The sequence below is a fragment of the Sinocyclocheilus anshuiensis genome, unplaced genomic scaffold (assembly GCF_001515605.1).
Source record: "Sinocyclocheilus anshuiensis isolate Anshui unplaced genomic scaffold, SAMN03320099.WGS_v1.1 scaffold2231, whole genome shotgun sequence".
Lineage (NCBI taxonomy): Eukaryota > Metazoa > Chordata > Actinopteri > Cypriniformes > Cyprinidae > Sinocyclocheilus > Sinocyclocheilus anshuiensis.
Genome location: NW_015540973.1, coordinates 18,370 through 39,061, shown reverse-complemented (window position 1 = coordinate 39,061; position 20,692 = coordinate 18,370). Strand labels below are relative to the sequence as shown.

General features: G+C 41.6%; 2 protein-coding genes across 3 annotated transcripts; one reads left to right on the top strand and one right to left on the bottom strand.

Annotated features, from left to right (window-relative positions):
- Window positions 1-1,923: 1,923 nt before the first annotated feature.
- kcnk15 (potassium channel, subfamily K, member 15) lies at window positions 1,924-7,014 on the top strand. The gene is made up of 2 exons (XM_016488328.1): window positions 1,924-2,402; window positions 6,046-7,014. The coding sequence occupies exons 1-2, from the start codon at window positions 2,114-2,116 to the stop codon at window positions 6,969-6,971; spliced, it is 1,215 nt and encodes a 404-aa protein (XP_016343814.1). The 5' UTR covers window positions 1,924-2,113; the 3' UTR covers window positions 6,972-7,014.
- A 2,342-nt stretch (window positions 7,015-9,356) lies between these two features.
- Window positions 9,357-20,106, bottom strand: LOC107690088 (calcium-responsive transactivator-like). Of its 2 annotated transcripts, none has more exons than XM_016488326.1 (5): window positions 19,878-20,106; window positions 19,113-19,205; window positions 10,809-10,928; window positions 10,524-10,708; window positions 9,357-10,435 (listed from the first exon to the last, which is right to left on the bottom strand). In XM_016488326.1, the coding sequence occupies exons 1-5, from the start codon at window positions 19,960-19,962 to the stop codon at window positions 10,409-10,411; spliced, it is 510 nt and encodes a 169-aa protein (XP_016343812.1). In that variant the 5' UTR covers window positions 19,963-20,106; the 3' UTR covers window positions 9,357-10,408. The 2 variants fall into 2 exon arrangements, with proteins under 2 accessions (XP_016343812.1, XP_016343813.1); XM_016488327.1 differs by having other exon boundaries at window positions 10,581-10,708.
- Window positions 20,107-20,692: the final 586 nt, after the last annotated feature.

The window sequence follows — 20,692 nt, the reverse complement described above, 5'->3', positions numbered from 1 at the left end:
CAAAAAACAAACAAACAAACAAAACAACAACAACAAAAAACGTGTGGGGGGATCTCATTATGAAAGAAATGTTTTTCTGTAATGCACATTGGATACAATTGTAAAATATCCTTTTATTCCACACTTTTTGCAATCTCTTTTTCCCAAGATAGCAGCTCTGAGTTTTCTCCTATAATGCCTGATGAGTTTGGAGAACACCTGATCAGAGACCATTAATTGAGCCAGAATCTCTCCAGATCCTTCAGATTCACAGCTCCATATTGGTGCTTCTTCTTTTCAGTTCACCCCACTCATTTTCTATAGGGGCCAGGTCAGGGAACTTGGCAGAAGCTTCATTTTGTGCTCAGTGACCCATTTTAGTGTTGATTTTTTTTTTTTGTGGATCATTGTCCTGTTGGAAAATCCAGCCTCAGCCCACTGATTTCTAGCAGGGACAGTCAGGTTTTGATTTATTATCTGTTGGTATTTGCTAGAATCCATGAGGCCATCTATCTGAACAAGACGTTCAGGATCCACAATATTAAAGATACAGCAGTATATTTCAATTGTACACAGTAAAATCCTGAGTGTTAAATGAACACTGCTTGGAGCATATATGGTCCCACTCTAAAAGAGTGTTAAAGTAACACTGAAGCAGTGTTAAAGTTAATGAGATAATTATGTGATTAATTAAGTGCTGATTGAGCATTAGTGATGAACAGCTGCTGTTAACAAGCAGAATCACTGAAGAAAAGAGAAACACAAGAACTACAACTGACTTCAGCCACAGACTTAGGTGGACCTCAATAGCAGCAAAAGTGTTTTGCAATACAATATGAACACAGTAAGTACATTGTACTTATTTTTGATGTAAGTACATATTAGTTAAGGCCACTTAATATAAAGTGTGACCATAAATTATTTATTTTATTTTACTTTATATTATTTTAATGCTATTCTAGTTGTGCACTAGTGCTCCCTCATGTGGTCTATGTCTGTGCTGAAGACACAGAAATGTAAGAAGAGTGTGTGGGGCCTGAGTCAGTATGCTGTTCAGGGGACCCAGAAACCCTAGCGGTGGCCCTAACAAGCCCCACTGCTTGTTGACTGAACCTTCCAGTAGACATGTGCAGGTGTGCTGTTTTGATTGTAATTGTATTAGTTAGCTTAGCTGGTACATACACAAGCTAACATGCTTGTGTATAACAAATATCAAAAATCCAAATATTTACTAATCTAATCTGGGAGTTTACAATTTAAACCCCTTATGGTAGACAGCGACAATGCTAACTGTGGACTGACATGATCCACTGACATTTGACAACCAGAAACCTAACAAAGGATATATATATATTGTTACATTACGTTACATGCACTTACTATTATAATAACAATAAATTATGCATAATTACATGTAAGTAAACCTAAACCTAAACCAAACCCTAATCCTAATCCTAACATATAGCAAGTACATGTAGTTAATTAATCTTACTCAGTACTTAAATATATAATTACACTGTACACAATAAAGTGTTAAATGTTTTGCTCGAAAATACGCTTTTTAAAGAATATCTTTCTGTCGATTAAATGCCATTCGTTTGATAATGAATACAATTGCATTCATACGCAAGTGTCCAAAAACAGTTGTGTGCCCTCACTGGAGCTCTATTGAGACAGCGGCGGGAGCAGCGCTTCAGCACCGCGGACAGCGCTCCGCACACAGCCCCTCGCTGCGATGAGAACCGCGGCTTTCCGTGTACGATCAAACACACCTGCGGCGATGCCTCAGCTCAGCATGTCTTGTGACTGACTGACTGACTGACTGTGAATGCAGCTGGACTACAGGACATTTTATTGGTTGCCAGATATGACAGGTTCAGTTTGGAAACCTCCTTCCTTCGCACGATCTGCGCAGACCAGGAAGACTGGTTTAAAACAGGAGAGAGCTCAGTTAGTTTGTTCTCTACGACACACCTTATTTGCCTACGAAAGAAATCGAAGACACGAACATGACGGGTTCTGTTCTTCTTCCGACATGCGTCTAAACGATACCTGGATTCCCCGTCGCTCAATGTTTCGTAAATAGACAGAGCGCTAATAGCGATGCACAGTCGCGCAACCTGTTAGATTGAAGATGAAGATGAAGAAGCAGAATGTACGCACGCTGTCGCTCATCCTCTGCATGTTCTCGTATCTGCTGGTGGGCGCCGCGGTCTTCGACGCCCTAGAGTCCGAGACTGAGAGCGCGCGGAAGCGCATGCTGGAGCAGAAGCGCAGCGACATGAAGAGAAAGTATCGCTTCACCGAGCACGACTACCGAGAGATCGAGCGAGTGGTGCTGCAGGCGGAGCCCCATCGCGCTGGCAGACAGTGGAAATTCGCCGGATCTTTTTACTTTGCAATAACTGTCATCACCACGATAGGTGAGCTTCAGTGTTTTCGCCTTTGAGAAAAAACAGTATAAGAATTAGTAACTATCGCATGACACATCATAATCTACAAACTTCAAACTTGCGTTAACACTTCATTTTACAGTGTCCTTGTTACATGTTATAACATTAAATTATGCATAGCTACAAGAAACTAACCCTAAGCCTATCCCTATAGTAAGAAGTAGGCCTACGCCGTAAAGGAATTTACAGTATTAATAGTAAACAATTTGCAATGAATGCAAGTTATTTTCTGCCAATTTATTGCAAAACGTGCAACCAAATCCCGATGCACTATGGGATATGTTACCAAAGTAAAAATGCAGTATATGGAGCAATGCTGTGATTGAATGTCCATTCACACTGGCAAGCAAACGTCTTCATTTTTTTATTTGTTAGTGTTGAATTGTAAGTATACAGTGAAGCTTCTAAAACATCTCAGAGAGACCAAACCATTTGCTTCCTAATGGCCCAAGTCTGGCAGGACAGATGCCTTTGTGGTTGTTATTCTGCTTGGTTCAGGGTTTAAAAAAGCAGAAAGTTGCAGCTGTGTACTTAACCAATGGCTAATATTTTGCCAATGAGTGGATTCAGTTTTCTGTCAGAGTCTAGAGTGGCACGTAATGAAGTCACAGTGAGAGGTGAAGAGGTTTGTTTTGCCAGAGAAATTACTGTCCCTGATTCTGTGCTCTATTGTTAAGTTGGGAGACATGGGTGTCTACTGTCAATCAGGTGCTGCTGATAAAAATGATGTGCACATCACATAAGAGCCATTATCCACTTCTAGCTTATGAATATCTCTTCACCACTCCTTTTTAGAAACTTTGTGAGGAGGCAAGGACGTAACAAACTCAATTACAGAGGCAGAACAGTTGTTGGATCTTGTTTTTGTTTAAAAAATATTATGTATTTATTGTGTTTCTTTGAGGTGCTATAAGCTATTTGTTTTAGCTTGGGTGCTTCTTGGGAATTAATCCACCAACAGGCTCTAAATCCAGAAAAAAAGCATGGAGGCATCAGTCAGAAAATTCTTCCATTCTGAGTGGCTGTCAGATTGAATATGATAGTTTTTATGCATGAATTGTTATTTGTTTGCATGTCTGCTTACATGTTGTTTATTTGTTCAGTTGATTTTCTTTTCCTGAAAGTAGTTGATTTTCAGTGTAAGAAAGTGCTGAATAAATGTAAGAAATGCAGTGTTATGCTTATGAAAATGGATATCCATTTCATAATTTGAATTCAAAAGTGAATGAATTAGTGACCTATGAAAAGCAAATCTGTGTGTTAATTGTGACTACTACCTTGACGGTTTCACAGACAAGGCTTAAGCCTAGTCCCAGACTAAAATGTAAGTCTGAGCTGTTTCAACTGAAAGAAACTTGCACTGACTGGTCTTAAAACATGCCAGTGCCTTTGTTTTTTCTCACCAGTGATGTTTTTTCTAAGGCACGTTTATAAAAATTACTTAAATGTCCTAATTGAACTATGGCCTAATCCTGGCTTAGTCCAAGCCTTGTCTGTGAAACCAGGCCTAAATCTTCCATTTTCACATCGGTGTGTTTGTGCAGCACAATGTATAACAACTATCACCACACTTTTTAATGTCAATTATTTTTTCCCATGTAGATTAATAGCAATGTGCTGCAGAAATCTTACTTTCATAATATTTCATGATAAGTAGTGGTCAATATTGTAAATCTACATAAACGTTTACTGTGATATACTGGGAAAAATATGCCGCTGTACCATAAACCCTAGGGCGCCACCAGCTGAAGGGGCACCAATGAGCGCACGTACTGGCACTTTTAGCAGGGTTGTGATAAAGAGTGGCACGGTCACCCTGAAATATGACTGCCGCCCCCACTGGATCCCCCATTATTGGGCTAGAGTACTGTCAATCTGACGATGCCTGTATGCCACTAGATCAGAGTGCTGTCAATTGCTGCCTGATTGTTGCATTTAAAGTTTGCATTTGGAGCGCTCAACAACGCCATTAGATCAGTGGGCTCTGTCAGTGCTTTGGCAAGGTAACACTTTTTTTTGCCATGCAATAAAGCTAAGTTCAAAGGCCAATTTAAAAGATTGGTACAGTAAATGAAGTGCACAAAATCAGTATTTTGTTTAGGCAGTATTTGTGGCACTTTTGTGGTATATATATATATAATTGGGGGGGGGGAAATAGGGATTTCGCCTAGGGCGTCAAATTGGCTAGAAACGGCCCTGCATAAACCACAGCACTGAGCATCACAGACCGCTGCTAACAGCACAGCATTTACTGGGAATTCACATGATAAAGCTGTCAGTAACCAGACAGACATGAGAGAAGCTCTGCTCTGAGTTTACTGTGAAAGCAATGCAATGATTCACCTGTCATTTTACACTGAAATCTAACTAAATGTTGTTAACTAATATTTCTCAGAATGCTCTAAGAAATGTACTGTAAAATTTCCACTACTTTACTGCCAATTGTACTTTGCAGAAAGTAACTGAAGTCTGTGCACCTTGAGATGAGGCTTATAACAAGAAATATGCTTTCACAGATGCGTTATGCATTTGTGAAAGTTGCTCTTGGCTTTGGCATTGTTAGTATCATGCAGCAATCTCATAATGCGGGGAAATGTGGTTATATTTTTTTATTTTAATCAAGTAATGTAATTTATTGTTTGATGAGAGAAAATCACGCATTTAACTAAAATCCCTAAACCCGCATTTATTTCCATGTAAAATTCTGAATATAATATTTGCTGAAACATTAAAGGGATAGTTCACCCAAAAATGAAAAGTGATGTTTATCTGCTTACCCCCAGGGCATCCAAGATGTAGGTGACTTTGTTTCTTCAGTAGAACACAAATTATGATTTTTAACTCCAGCCGTTGCAGTCTATCAGTCGTATAATGCATGGCAATGGTAACAAAATCTATGAGAGTAAAAAAAAACATGCACAGACAAATCCAAATTAAACCCTGCGGCTCGTGACGACACATTGATGTCCTAAGACACGAAACGATCGGTTTGTGCCAGAAACAGAACAGTATTTATATCATATTTTACCTCTAATACACCACTATGTCCAACTGCTTTGAGCGCGCGCACAGCATCCGGTGCGTGAGGTGTGTATGTGCTCTGGCGTAGTTTACACAAGCGCCAGAAGTGATCTCTCGCGCGTATACTTTCATTTTTGGGTGAACTATCCCTTTAACATGTGTCTTGGAGGAACATGCAGTGACTGTATGGTAAGGCCAACGCTCAGCATAGCATGCCAAACCTGTGAGGTTCGAACCACGCATGGGGAACCTCACAGATTTGGCATGCTATGCTGAGTGAGTATGCCTTACCATACAGTCACTGCATGTTCCTCCAAGACCTTGCTGTAAATTCTACAATAAACTTATAACACCAGAGAATACATAACGTGAGTTTAATAATACAGGCTGTTAAAAAAATCAACCCTGCAATTTGGTTCTTATTTGACGGTAACAAGGACACCTTTTTAAAATAAAGCATAACCAAACGTTCAGAGTGACATTGACAGTCTATCCTCTCTCAGATCAATGTCTTCAAAGCATGGGTTTCAAACAGCATTGCCACGATCTCATTGGCCGATCTAAGATGTCTCTCGTGGGGGTTTCTGTGCAGGTTACGGGCACGCGGCCCCCGGCACAGACGCAGGGAAGGTCTTCTGCATGTTCTATGCGGGTCTGGGCATCCCGCTCACGCTGGTGATGTTCCAGAGTCTGGGCGAGAGGATGAACACCTTCGTCCGCTACCTCCTCAGCCGCGTCAAGAAGTGCCTAGGGCTGCATCGCACTGAGATTTCCATGGAAAACATGGTGTTGGTGGGGTTCCTGTCCTGCTTGGGAACTCTGTGCGTGGGGGCTGCCGCCTTCTCACACTTTGAGGGCTGGACCTTCTTCCACGCGTACTACTACTGCTTCATCACCCTCACCACCATCGGCTTCGGCGACTTCGTGGCTCTTCAGAAGAAGGAGGACCTCCAGGAGAAGACCCCTTACGTGGTCTTTAGCTTCATGTACATCCTCGTGGGGCTGACTGTGATCGGAGCCTTCCTCAACCTGGTGGTGTTGAGGTTCCTCACTATGAACAGCGAGGACGAGAAGCGGGATGCGCAGGAGCGGGCCTCGCTGAAGAGGGGCCGTAACCTCACGGCCCTGAGTTTGGGGCAGGAAAATCACTGCCACAGCAACCTGTTCTTGCCCATCGAGGAGGGCACCAGCTGCACCAACCTCATCCTGTCGCCGGCAGAGGAGCGCAGGCTCTACTCGCCTCTGCCCCTGCCCTTAAACGCCAGCCAGTCTCGGCCCCAGCTCAGCTCGCTCTGCAGCTGCGTCTGCTATCACCTGGGCCTCTGCCACTGCTCAGCCCCATCCCCAAACAAGTGCCCTGAGTGCAACATCAACTCGGTGTACTGCAATTCCGTCTCCTACAAGATTCAAGGGTGCTCCTCGAGCAGGAACGATACGGTTGTGTCCTCTCCAGGCAGCACACTTTCTCCTGGGCTCAGCCTCCGAGACCTGCCACGCTTCAGGAGGAAGTCATTGTAACAGGGAAGAACTTTGAAGTGTCTGGTTTAGATAGCGAGAATGCAGTAAGAGCATGTCTTTTGTAGCACGAGTTAGCAAAGGCCATTTTTAAACACTACAGATAAGTGAGCATGTCTTTCTAAAGGACAGCAGTTGAGGACTTGCCATTATAATCAGGGTTGGGGAGTAGCAGAGCACATTGTAACTTACGCATTTAAAATGCAAAATATGAGTAACTGTGTTTCATTACAGTTACATTTTGAATGAGTGGTAGTCAAATTATAGTTACATCCAAAAAGTATTTTAGATGACTAAAGTGATTAATGTTTAAATGACATTAAAATTCAATGTAAACTGTACTGGGCAATTAGTGGAAACAGCAATTGGTGATTCTCTGAATCTGACGGTCTGCAAAAGCATCCTAAGATAGGTTTTTTTTCATACCCCTTGCAGAAAATGCAAAATGTTAATTTTTTTTAACAAGATTAGAGGGATCATAAAAACTGCATTTTAGTACTGTCCCGAATAAGTGATTTCACACAACAGATGTTTAGATACTGTACTCCACAAGACAAAATAACTGAATTTATAGAAACTGTAGGACTGTTGTCATGTTTTGTGATGGTTGTTCATGAGTCTCTTGTTCGTCCTGAGCATCGCTGTTCTTCAGAAAAATCCTCCAGATCCTCACTTTCTCAGGTTTTCCCGTAAACATAAAACCATGTCTGCATTTGTGATCGGAGAAATGACAAACAACAAGCGCTACTGTACACTGCTTAAACTCGTGCTTGAATCATCAGTGGCAAATTCTTTAAATTAAAAAAAACTTACTTATAGGCTGCGAGTCGTGACGTAGACGTGGGGGCATGTTAGAACGAGCCGTTTTAGGTAGGCATGGACAAGTCTTAACTTTTATAAAAAATATCTCTTTGGATTTGAGACTTTAGTCTTTGCAACTTTACAGATCTTCTTTATGCACCAAGAGCTTGTAACACTTCAAACAGAAAGGAAAAATTGAAATCACATCATATGACCCCTTTAAATTCTGATGGAAATAATTTTGACAATGAGTCTACAATTAAAAACCCTCAGAAAGATGTACAGTATGTTTTCAATTATCTGATTGTTTAATATTTAAGGAGAGCCATTTACTGTAAATTAATTGTCCATTAACGTTTATGGTAAACGGTTGTAAACAAATAAAAAGTTGTACACTTCCTGATTTTCATTTGTCACTTACAACAGTCCATACAAAGACTGAAAAATGCAAGAATATCATTATCATAATTTTCTCAATGCTTCACAATTCTGAGCAATTTTACTATGATTTTTATGAAACGGTTGTCAAAGTGATTTTACTGACTGTATGAAGTGTTTTTCAAAAATGAGGGCAGAACGGCAGGTGAGTCGACCAATGAAATCGAAGCGGGGGAGGGACTACCTCAGACACGCTGTTAAATACAGTACTTGCAGAAAATGCTATATGTTGCGCTGTTGCATGTTCTTAACTACTTTTAAGTATTTGCTATATATTTTGTTAAAATTTCAACAGCCTAGTGAGTAGTATATAAGGCTGTATTAGAAAAGTAATTTTATTGTGTACTGAACTAGCAACCTTTTGGGACAAGTGTAGATTGTTGTCACGTTTGGTCTGGATATGACACGTGGGCCAACATTTAGAGTTTAAAAAAAAAATAATTTATATGAGGTTTATGGCCCAGGTGACAGCACACAACTGGAAACCATGACATAACATGGAATATGGTTAACATTTGATTCATTACTGGCAGCAATTATTTCCCTCTCTGCTTCCTCTTACGAGCAACAGCCATTAGCCAAACAAACACCAATCAGCTTCAGGTGAGCAGATCATATGAGAATGCTGAGATTATACAAATTCACATTAATTACCCACCAATATGCCAAAATGTAAAATAGTTATGAACTTTTATGAGAGTGTGTTTGCAACGAGACTAGAATAGGTATAGTGTATATCTGCAGCTTTCAGCTCCTTGAGAAAAACAAGAAAAACCTCCTGATGAGGTAAGTAGCTTATTTTAAAACAGTTTTATTTTGAAGGAATTTGTAGAATAAATTCTAAAGTAAAATAGACTGAAAAAATAGGAAGGAATATAGTTTGTTCCTAATATGTCTACCAGCACTGTACGTAGAGATCAGACGACACACAGAAGAACTGTTCATCACTGACTTCAAACACATCATTATGTGAAAGCCTTATTTTATGTGTTTGGTGTGTATAGTAAATCATAACGGATCCATTGAAATCTGGTTCTGTTTGCCATCGCACCTTGACTTGTGCTTATCTGTAAAAATCCGTACACTGTCACAGAACACAAGGAAACCAGTGCTAAGGTTGATGAAAATTAATTAATTTTTTATTTTTATGAATTTCATAAAAGTCCATATATTACAGAACAGTGAAGATGGAGATGTAAGATATTTGTTCAAATGATCACAAATGTCTTTTCAATTGTGCTAACTAGATGTTTTCACATAAGTGTATATACTACATATGCATACTCAATATCAGTAATCAAATTACAGATAAACCGTACAGTTTGCTAAGTAAACACACGTATCCCACAATTGTCACAGATTATTTGTGCAGTATGGTATAAAAGCTGTTTAACAGCCAGTGATAATTGTCTTTAATGTCAATTTGCCACAGTTTTTGAGTGTGCTGTCCCCTTACGGGTGAATCCATCTTTAACCCCCATTAAAAATGTTTTTTTTTTTTAGGTTTGAGTTTATACTGTATCATATGATACAGTATACAGTGTCAGAGCAACAGTAAAGCATGAAAATGTCTACATCCTAAACATTCAGTCCCCTAAAACATGATGAGAACAACATCACACCGGCATGTCACGCGGTAAACTGTTGAAGAACACCATACTATATACTGTAAATGTACATGAGGATTCCAATAAAGAAATCTATATACAACTTATTATGTGTAAAATTTGAACTTTGGCTATTTGTCTGCAATTTTGCGTTCCCTTCGATTAAAATTTATGATTACAGTATTTAAAATTGAAATAAACAAAACTAAATAAATAACAAAATAAACATGGAAAATAAACATCAGTATTTCCATTTGTGCTATCAGAACATTAATCCATTCATCCATCCATTCAATCAATCGACAAAATTTACAGTGCAAAATAAACAAATAATTACAGAAAAAAGCTAAAGTATCCGAGACTTCAGTGTGCTGGTAGAGAAAATAATATCTCCTGTATGATAAAAGTAGGATTAAAAAATAAACTCCAAACCCTTGTAAAAAATCTAATTTATTTGTTTCCGTTTATAGAGTTTGATTCTGATTCCGTAGCAAGCCTGTGAGCCAGGGCTGGTGGAGAATCCTCTGTTTTTCCAGCATCCAGAGTAAAGAGGGATGCACACAAAAAACTGCCCCACACATTAGCCATGTCTCTTTATTGCTGATAGTTTCCATACTGACCCTTTGTGGAGAAAAATAAAAAAATAAATACATAATGGCATTTAATAAAAGACATCAGACATTGGATGAAATCTGATGGGTGAACTGACCCTCTCATTACTGGGCTGGGTCACTTTGTCATTGTACAGGACGGTCATGGTGTTCACCTGTTCAAAAGAGTAGGACCTCTGTGATGGGGCGGCTGGTCCTGGCTGAATGGAGCGGTATGATGGGTACTGCTGACTCTGGCCCTGCTGATACTGAGGATACTGGGATGAGCTGCCCTGCCCTGCACCTTCAGAGCCAAACAGCACAAGTCTGTATATTGCTGTATATCATCTGTAGGGATCAATTAATACTGAATGAAATCGATGTAATCTGATGTAGTCTGTTACCGTATCCCTGAGGCTGAGCGCTGTAGCCGGCTTGGGATGGGTACAGATGTTGGCTGAACGTCTGGTGCGTCCCAGAGCCTTGTTGGTACTGTGTCTGCTGTTGGCTGTACTGAGAGTTTCCTGAAACATAATTGAGATCATGAATGATGGGAGAACTGAATAGTTCAGCCCTTGTTCCCCTGAGAGATCAGGGCATTCGCATTCTCAACTACCTCGACGACTGGCTCATACTAGCTCAGTCTCAGGATCAGTTGTGCAAATACAGGAATTGGTTCTCTCGCACCTCAGACCTTGCGTTTCTCCAAGCAGGAGTGCCCTTGGAACAGGTCTCCAGGCATGCTGTGGTTTACACGGATGCCTCCACCACTGGCTGGGGGGCTACGTACAACGAGCATGCAGTGTTGGGGGTTTGGACGGGCCCCCAACTGCACTGGGACATCAACCGCCTAGAGTTGTTAGCAGTACGCCTTGCCTTGAGCCGTCTCAGAGGGCGCTTACGAGGCAAGCACGTGCTGGTCCGCACGGACAACACTGAGACCGTTGCGTACATCAACCGACAAGGTGGTCTATGCTCCCGTCGCATGTCGCAACTCACCCACCACCTCCTCCTCTGGAGTCAGAAGCATCTGAGGTCGCTTCGTGCCACTTAAATTCCGGGCCCCCTGCGCATGTCGCAACTCACCCACCACCTCCTCCTCTGGAGTCAGAAGCATCTGAGGTCGCTTCGTGCCACTTAAATTCCGGGCCTGCACAACCGTGCAGCCTACGAGCTGTTATGAGCTGCGCTCCCCGGAGAGTGGAGACTCCATCCCCAGATGGTAAAAAAATAAAAAAATAAGAACCTTCTTGCACAGACGCTGTCTCCCTCCACCCTTAAAGTCTATGTCGCTGCGATTGCTGCTAACCATGACCCTGTGGAAGGGAAATCGGTAGGGAAGTATGACCTGGTCATCAGGTTCCTTAGGGGGCAAGAAGGTTAAATCCCCCCCGGCCCCCCTCTATACCCTCTTGGGACCTGTCTCTAGTACTCAAAGCACTACAGAAGGGCCCATTTGGGCCTTTGTAGTCAGTTGAGCTGAAATTTCTATCAATTAAAACTCTGCTCCTGCTTGCACTGGCCTCCATCAAGAGGGTAGGAGGCAAGAAGGTTAAATCCCCCCCGGCCCCCCTCTATACCCTCTTGGGACCTGTCTCTAGTACTCAAAGCACTACAGAAGGGCCCATTTGGGCCTTTGTAGTCAGTTGAGCTGAAATTTCTATCAATTAAAACTCTGCTCCTTCTTGCACTGGCCTCCATCAAGAGGGTAGGGGACCTGCACACATTTTTGGTTGACAAATCATGCCTAGAGATTGGGCCGGCTGACTCCCAGGTAATCCTGAGGCCCCAGCCTTGCTATGTGCCCAAGGTTCCCACTACTCCCTTCAGGGATCAGGTGGTGAGCCTGCAAGCGCTGCCCCCAGAGGAGGCAGACCCAGCCCTAGCTTTGCTCTGTCCCGTCCGAGCATTAAGATGCTACGTAGACCGGACACAAAGCTTCAGGACCTCAGACCAGCTCTTCGTCTGTTACGGAGGCCGGCAGAAGGGGAATGCCGTCTCTAAGCAGAGGATGGCCCACTGGATTGTGGATGCCATCAAGGTAATCCTGAGGCCCCGGCCCGGCTATGTGCCCAAGGTTCCTACTACCCCCTTCAGGGATCAGGTAGTGAACCTGCCAGCACTGCCCCCAGTGGAGGCAGACCCAACCCTAGCTTTGCTTTGTCCGTCCGAGCCTTGAGATGGTACGTAGACTGGACACATAGCTTTAGGACCTCAGACCAGCTCTTTGTCTGTTACGGAGGCCGGCAGAAGGGGAAGGCCATCTCTAAGCAGAGGATGGCCCACTGGATTGTGGATGCCATCACCCTGGCTTATCAGGCACAAGGTGTGCCCTGCCCGCTGGTATCCTCCTGTGTTCTCACCTCAAACGGGTAGAGGCACTGAGAGGCCCCGGTTTAGTGTCGGCTTGCTAAAACTGCTACAGAGTGTCCGTACTGTAGACCCTGTCGAGCAACCCTACATTCCCTCGGCAGCCAGACGTGGCAGAACATCCGGTGCCAGGCCCTCATTCGATGAATCTGTGAGAACCGGTAGAGGGCTGGGTTCCATATGTAGAGACCTAAGTGGATCCCAAATGTGTAAAGTCCACGGTATAGCCTCAGAGCCCGTGTTTCCCCAGCAGACTTCTGCCATTTCCATGAGGGTTACAATCACCTCTAATCTTCCATATGCACCTAAACGGATGTCATATGTGTAAGTGCTTCCGAAACCTCCTTCGGGAAGGATGGGGCTTCCGCAACGTTCCTGTTCCAAGTGGTACGGGTACGTTTTCCCAATGTTATCCAATCTCACTAAGTGGGTAGTGCTACGACAACAGTGACTGGTCTTCTTGTTGCTAGCCCCGGCCTACACCAAAAAGGGGCGCAGGAGGCTCGCACAGGACACTGGAAGGGGCAGCATCCATGGCGCTTTGGTAGGTATTCCCAAGTTGATAGAACTTCAGGAACTCACCAATCGATTCTCATGGAAGTACGTTGATTCATCTAGCAATTCTACTGATTAAATTACCAGAAGCAATAAACTAAAGGAACTAGTTACACATAACAGCACCATTTCTTTTTTTTTAAAATCCAGACAAATTTGTGCTTGTGCGGATGCGGTGAGTATAAACCCTTTCTTGGTTTGGCAAATTTTTTGGGTGTCAGGTGTCATCTTGTGCCACCCTTGGCCACGACAACTGATGGGCATGAGAACTCAGAAACAACAGTAATGATTGATCATGAAAACGATGATTGCATAACTGCTATATAAGTGAAACCATGGTTTCGAAAGCATTTTAGCACATTATTACTGGAAGAGTGCATCCACAATGGGAGCCCTTTTGTGCAGACGTACCTTATAACATTATGTTTATGTATCTAATTAAAGCGGCAGTTATGGCCCTTTGGTGTGGTCGCACACCCGGCATCGACGAGATTTCAGCGCAAATGCTCAAGTATGGTGGCCAAGCCCTAATTGACAACATGACCACCTTAATGAACCGGCAAGGTTTTGTGCCCGGTTCTCTTTCGACACCTCCGTCAAGTGATGACGCACTATTGTGAGAGGAGCAGGCTGGTTTCCGAAGTGGGAGATCATGTATTGAACACATTTTTTTTTTTCTTGAGGAATTTTATCAAGCAACGCACCGAATTCCAATGGAAGCTATCAATTAATTAGCATTCATCGAGAAACACTGTGGAAAACAGTGCAAAGCTACGGTTTCCCAGCAAAGTTTGTCGACATTTTAAGGAACATCTACTATGAAACCAGTTGCTGTGTTCGCATGGACAGAGGCAATTCTGACTACTTCTGGATTAATACTGGTGTCCACCAGGGATGCATGATCTCGCCGTTCCTCTTCATCCTCGCTGTAGATTTCGTCATGCGACATGTCACCGAACCAGGCTACTATGGCTTGCTTGGGGAGATGGTAGATGAATTGTGGATTTGGATTTTGTCAACGATATCGTCCTCCTTGCAGCTATAAAACGCAATATGTTAAAGGCACAATGTCATTTTCGCCACTAGAGGGTGCGTATTCAAAATAAACAAAGAGACAAAGGCGTAGTTTGATGATGCCGTGACTGAGTGTGGAATCATGGGAGTTGTCGTCTTCATCCCCACAGCCGACGCAATCCGACGGGACTCAGGCAGAAATCATGTTCATGGATGAGCTAATGATTTATTAACGTAGTAGAATGAAGCAAGGTGAGGCTGAAAGCCATCGAAGCAAAACGAGGCTGCTGAACGAGCGTGACACACGGCTTGAAAGCAGCGGAGCTTTTATTATGCCACAGTCGACCGCTTCCGCTCCTTCCGGTCATGCGTATGTGGGGTAAAGCAGCGCTGTTTTATCATACTAGATACATTTGAAAGTTCTGTTATAATGCTACTCTGTGCGGTCGTCTCCGGTCTAATAAAACGCACAACATATTAAAGCGTCTTTGGTGTTTCCATGCTTTCTACAAAACAAAACCGGAAATCAAGAGTTTAATAACGTCATTGGCAGGCGACACAATGACACTATGGACACGGTCCGTATCACTAGTTAAAATTGCTTATTTCTCTGGATTTAAACATTCTTCAAAACATTTGGGATAATGTAAGTACACAAGTCAGCAAAATATATAACACTGTTCTAGTGGTTTTTGGATAATTTAATAAAAAAATCTTACATATTGTGCCTTTACCAGGCTGCAGGATGCAAGCACAGTCAGTCAGACTATGATTTGATTACTGAAGTTGATTAATGTCACAAAAAAGGACATATCCTTCTGGTGAAGAGAAAAGAAAAAAGAAGAAAACTGAGGAAGAGGAAAAAACAGCAAGATAAAGGTAAGTTAAGACAATTCATGTAAACTAAACTATAGGCTATATTGCAAGCTAACATTAGCTGGCTAGTTAATTAACATAGCAAGAAAGTTAATGTTTGATTAAACATCCATAAATAGCCTTGACATCTTAATATATTATATAATACAACATATTACTGACATTTACATTTACATTACTTAGCTGGTTTTAGATTAAAGTTTTTGTCTTCTTTGTAAAAATATCTTTCCTGGGTATATATTTTGTAATAAAAAAAGTTCTGTTTTATACAATTGGTACTGATAACAGTTTAACATTGCTTACAACATGTTGAAATAACTTTTTTTAATGTTAAAATAACATTCTGTTCCGTCAACTAATACTCTTTTAAAACTTCCTTAGGAGCACCATTGAAATATTTTGGAGGTGGGCACAACCAACGCCACCTGCCCCAAGTGCCAGTGCTACAGCTGATGATGATACAGCATGTGAGTTTTCAACAATCCCAGATCAATATATTTATATGGATAAATCATGCCTTTTGAGAGATCTTTTTTGTTTGTTTGTTTTTGACAGACAGTTACCTAGCATTACCTATCATATTGACATCTAATATGGCTAACTTTATTTTATATTGTATTATTATATTTTTATAATTATTATTATTTTCATCTTTCATCAGGTCCATCCTCTGCAGGGGAGGAGCACTTACCAGCACCTTCATCCACTGATCCTACTATTCCTTCCATGTCTGTTTCAACCTCAGAAGAAGTGGTAGGACAGTTAGTAGTACAGCAGCCATTGTGTATGCTCAGTTTACTGTAGAATATCCTGTGATTAATATTTCTAATTATAATTATCAATGTAATTTCCTTATAGGTCATTCTACTTCTGTGGTCATTGGGATCACGGTCACATCTACTCCCTTAGCAACTTCCACCACCACCTTGGCAGGTTCTGCAGCAGAAGCTGCCACCTCAGGAGGAACTGGAGCAGACTCATAGACTTGAGTGGGCTCTGGAGTGGACTCGTAAACTGTAAGCTCTGGAATTAACTCGTAGACTTGAGTGAGCTTAGGAGCAGATTCATAGACTGGATCAGGTTCTGGAGTGGACACTGAGGGCTGACGGATTGGAGTGGACTCTAAAGGTTCCCAGACTGGAGCGGGTTCCTGAGTGGACTCTGAGGGCACCCAGACTGGCGTTATAGTTCATTTTTTATGCCCTTCACTCGCAAACTTCCCTCCGTCTCGTTTACTTGGATGTACATTATTGATTATGTTGCATGAGTGCCCAATACTGGCGGAACCCTTGGAATGGGCTGAATTGGAACGTCCTATGCCCTTGATCACTTAGAATCCTGTATTCTAATAGATAAACAATAAACTAATAATCTTCCTCAATTAAACTTGATCTGCGATGGCGTCATAATCGCTTTGCATTGTGCTCTGTGGAGTGGCCTGAAGTGTGAATATGAAGCAGACTCCCTCAGTCAAAATGGAGGGGTCGAGGGTCTGTCCATATAAACTTCCCTCGTCCACTTCACAAAGTGGAACACACTTCAAAATGGCAGCGGGGATGCCCCCGAGGGGAAGTGCTTAGTGAAGTTCGCGAGTGCGTGTTTAAATGTGAAATGGAGCGCAGCCAAGGAGAGCGGGCTGCTCAGTAACCTCTGGGACCACCAGAGTCGGGTTCTTCAGAACCACCACTTGGGACCACCGGAGTCAGGTCCTCCAGATGGAGGTATTTGATGAAATCCCAGAAATCCAGGATTCTAAGTCCCTCCATCTCACACAGGGGAAGTGGGTCATGTCTGGGTGAAGCCTCCTACCTCCATTCCCTGCTGGTGCAGAGCCATCAAGGACTGATGTTGTGCCATCCGCTCCTTCTTAGTGGCTGGAGAAAGAATTTGAATGCCCATGGTCCAAAAGAAAACAGACAAACACTGCCCAACTGTTGGATCTGTAGTGGCTTCAGTATTCTGTCACGGAATACTCAGGGAAAACATTGAAGATCAAAGTGCTGTTTAATCCAAGAAACAAAGATCCAAAACGTGCCTACATCTCCCCCTCACTGACAGAATTTCATATGAAATGTTCACATGATATTACCGTATTTTAGATTCCGACTTGTAAAAACCATTCACGTCCTCGTCTTTTTATGAGTTGTTTTCCGAAGCTTCTTTATGAGTTGTTTTTCTCACTTCTCAAGACAGCCACCGACACATAAGCATTGGTGAAATGGAAGGATTTTGCACTCCGTCTTTCACAGGGGAAAACTATTGATGAAGCTGAAATGGCCCTCTTGGAGGCAGAAAAGAATCGTTGGAGAGATGTTCTCACAAGCTTAATCAGTATTATTCATTCCTTGGCAGAAAGAAATCTGGCACTCAGGGGATCTGTTGATAAATTACATATATCTCATGTTTAACCACTAAAGCCAGCAGCAAATGTCAGAAGAACAAGTCGAGTTGAGGCTGCTCTCATTGGGATACATGAGCACTGAGCGCCCGCTGATCGTGTGGAGCTCACGTCTCCGAAATCAGTGGCACACATTTTCAAATAGTCGCTGTCTTTATAAATAAACTGAAGAATTGAGTTTTAAACAACTATATTCTCACCTGAAATACTTTTAAAACTCGAACTCGAAGTCCAAACTACCAAAGACGCAAGTCCGAAATTTGCATACTTGCTATTGAGAAACGCGTGCAGACCAACGTCACCAGACGATTTGCCTATTTTTCATGGTACTTTCGATGGAAACGCAGACAGCAACCGGTCTGGAGGAAAAAAAAAGTTCCTGGGACAAATTGTTCCAGGAAATTTTGGTGGAAAAGCGGCTTAATTCTTAAAAGGCTTGAAGAGTTGAACATCCCTTTCCAGGACTGTAGGGGACAATCTTATGACAATGGTGCAAACATGAAGGGCCGAAATAAAGGTGTGCAGGCTAGACTGTTAGCAAAAAATCCATGTGATTTTTATATGCCTTGTGGAGCACATACCTAAAATCTAATGATTTCATATGCTGCTAAAGCGTCCAAGGATGCCACTTGATTTTATTTATTTATTTATTTTTTGGAAATGTGGAAAAACTTTACACTCTTCTCAGGGTCTCCTCAAAGATGGGCCATATTGCAGAAGTATGTGGATGTCACACTCAAGTCCTGGAGTGAAACGCGATGGGAGAGCGGAGTTAACAGTATTGCACCTTTACGCTACCAAGCAGGAAAGGTTAGAGAAGATTTGTTGGAAGTCAGGGAACAGACTAAAGACTCCACAGTGAAAGTTGAGGCCCACTCTCTTGCTGAAGAAATTGGCTCATTTAGATTTAAAATTTGCTGTGTCATCTGGTATGACATTCTCTCCAGAATTAACACCACAAGTAAGCACATTCAATCAACCAACACCTCACAAAGGCATCCTATATGATAAAATAACCTGCTGGAAAAACACTTAAGTTTACTGGTGTTCATTTGCTCTTCAGCTTTACCTGTCTCAAACCTCAATGCACAGCATTATTGACTATGAATTATTTGAAAATCATATTCCTTTCTTGATGATAAATTATTAAACATCTAGTTTTTTTCTCGTAACATTTTCTTTAACCTTATGTTTTAATCAAGCATAATTGTTTAATTTTTATCATGATTATTGCATAACCCCTCCTTCAAGTACTCATTTAATTGAAGACATGAAAACACTTCCGGTGTCCTTGTAAACCAGATGGCTTAAAACCTAGATTTAGGTGTGGGGTTATGGTAAGGGGATAGAAAATACAGTTTGTACAGTATAAAAACCATTACGCCTATGGGGAGTCCCCATAAACCACATATACCAACGTGTGTGTGAGTAACCCTATATTATAATAAAACTTGATTTTTGAGCTTGGTCCTGAACATACTGAGTTGGAACTTACCGCCTTCGTAATAGTGTTGTGACAACTCGTCAAAGGATCTCTCATAATTCTGCTCCCCATAGGAAGACTGCTGATAGGAATACTCCCCATGGCCTGTTGAAAAAAGACATAATAGTACACACCTACAGGGAAAAAAACAAAAGTGGAACAAATTGCCCTCACAGCTCGCAGACATTCAGACAACTGTTTGCACATAAACAAATTCAGCTGAAATGCAAAAAGACCAGCACACTGTTATTTTTCATGTAAATTAAACGTGTGATTGTTCATTGTGTTGATATAAAAGTTGTTGATATTTGCTGTGTTTTTGCCTGATGAAGACTGCTTGTGGTTCATGAAACTACATTATCGTTTTTTGGAAGCAAAAAATAAATAAATAAAAAATAGTGTGCCGGGCTTTTTGCATTTCAACTAAGCTTTCTCTTGATCGACCTGTTTAACAGATTTTTAGATGTGTGCATCCTACTTTGAATTGACATACAAACTCACACAAAAGAAAACAGAAGCCTCAAATGACCAATCTTTTAGCCAGCAACAACAAAGCGAGGAAGGAAAGACAAATCTGAAATTTCAGCACACCAAAAAAAAAAAAAGATTTACAGGCAATGAAGACACTCTTATAGAACTTAAGCTTGTTCTCAAGTCTGCTTTAGTCATATTTTTATGGGGGAAAAGGATATTTCAGAAACTGGGTTGTGATATATATGAATGAATGAATGAATGAATGAATGAATGAGGAAAATTTCTGGATGAGAGCTTGGTTACCATCCGAGTAATACTGTTGGCTAACAGGCTCGCTGGAGCTTTGAGTGTGTCCATACTGCTCTCCGTAGAACTCCTCCTGGCCCATGTACTGCGGGGCTGATCCTGTAAGACAGGTGACACCAGGGTTGGTAAAGCAGCCGATCTGACAGCAGCATCAGAAGAATGGACTGGGAAGGTTTTGGGCTTTTCTGAAGGGAGAGAAAGTGCTCTAGCTGTCTGTGTCTGTTATGTGCTAAATATATATTGCAGCCGAAGCAGCAGGCAAAATATATTTTGGGATCTTTCTAAATTCAAGATGCATGTTGTCAGTGTTCTTGAAACGAATAAATCTGGATGCAAGTCCTTAATAAGACCTATGTGTAAGCAAGAAAACTTAGTTTACATCAATATAAAAATGATGCCAAGGTCATAGTAACCCCCTCACTCCAAACAAAGATAAAGAAAAAAAAAACCAAACAAAAAAAAACAAACAAGGGGGAATGATATGAAATGTAGATTCATGATCTGTGCTTTGTATGTCGCAATAAATCATTTCGTATTTTTAAAAAAAATGTAATAATAATAATAATTATTATTATTATTACTATTCTTTCTTTAAATGGGGTCATCGGATGCCCATTTTCCACAAGTTGATATGATTATTTAGGGTCTTAATGAAAAGTCTATAACATACTTTGGTTAGAATTTCTCAGTGGTAGTGTAAAAACACCCATTTTACCTTGTTAAAATCAGCTCTTTTCACTGCAACCCGTTTTGTTGCATTTCCCTTTAAATGCTAATGAGCTCTGCTGACCCCACCCCTCTCTTTTGTGGGG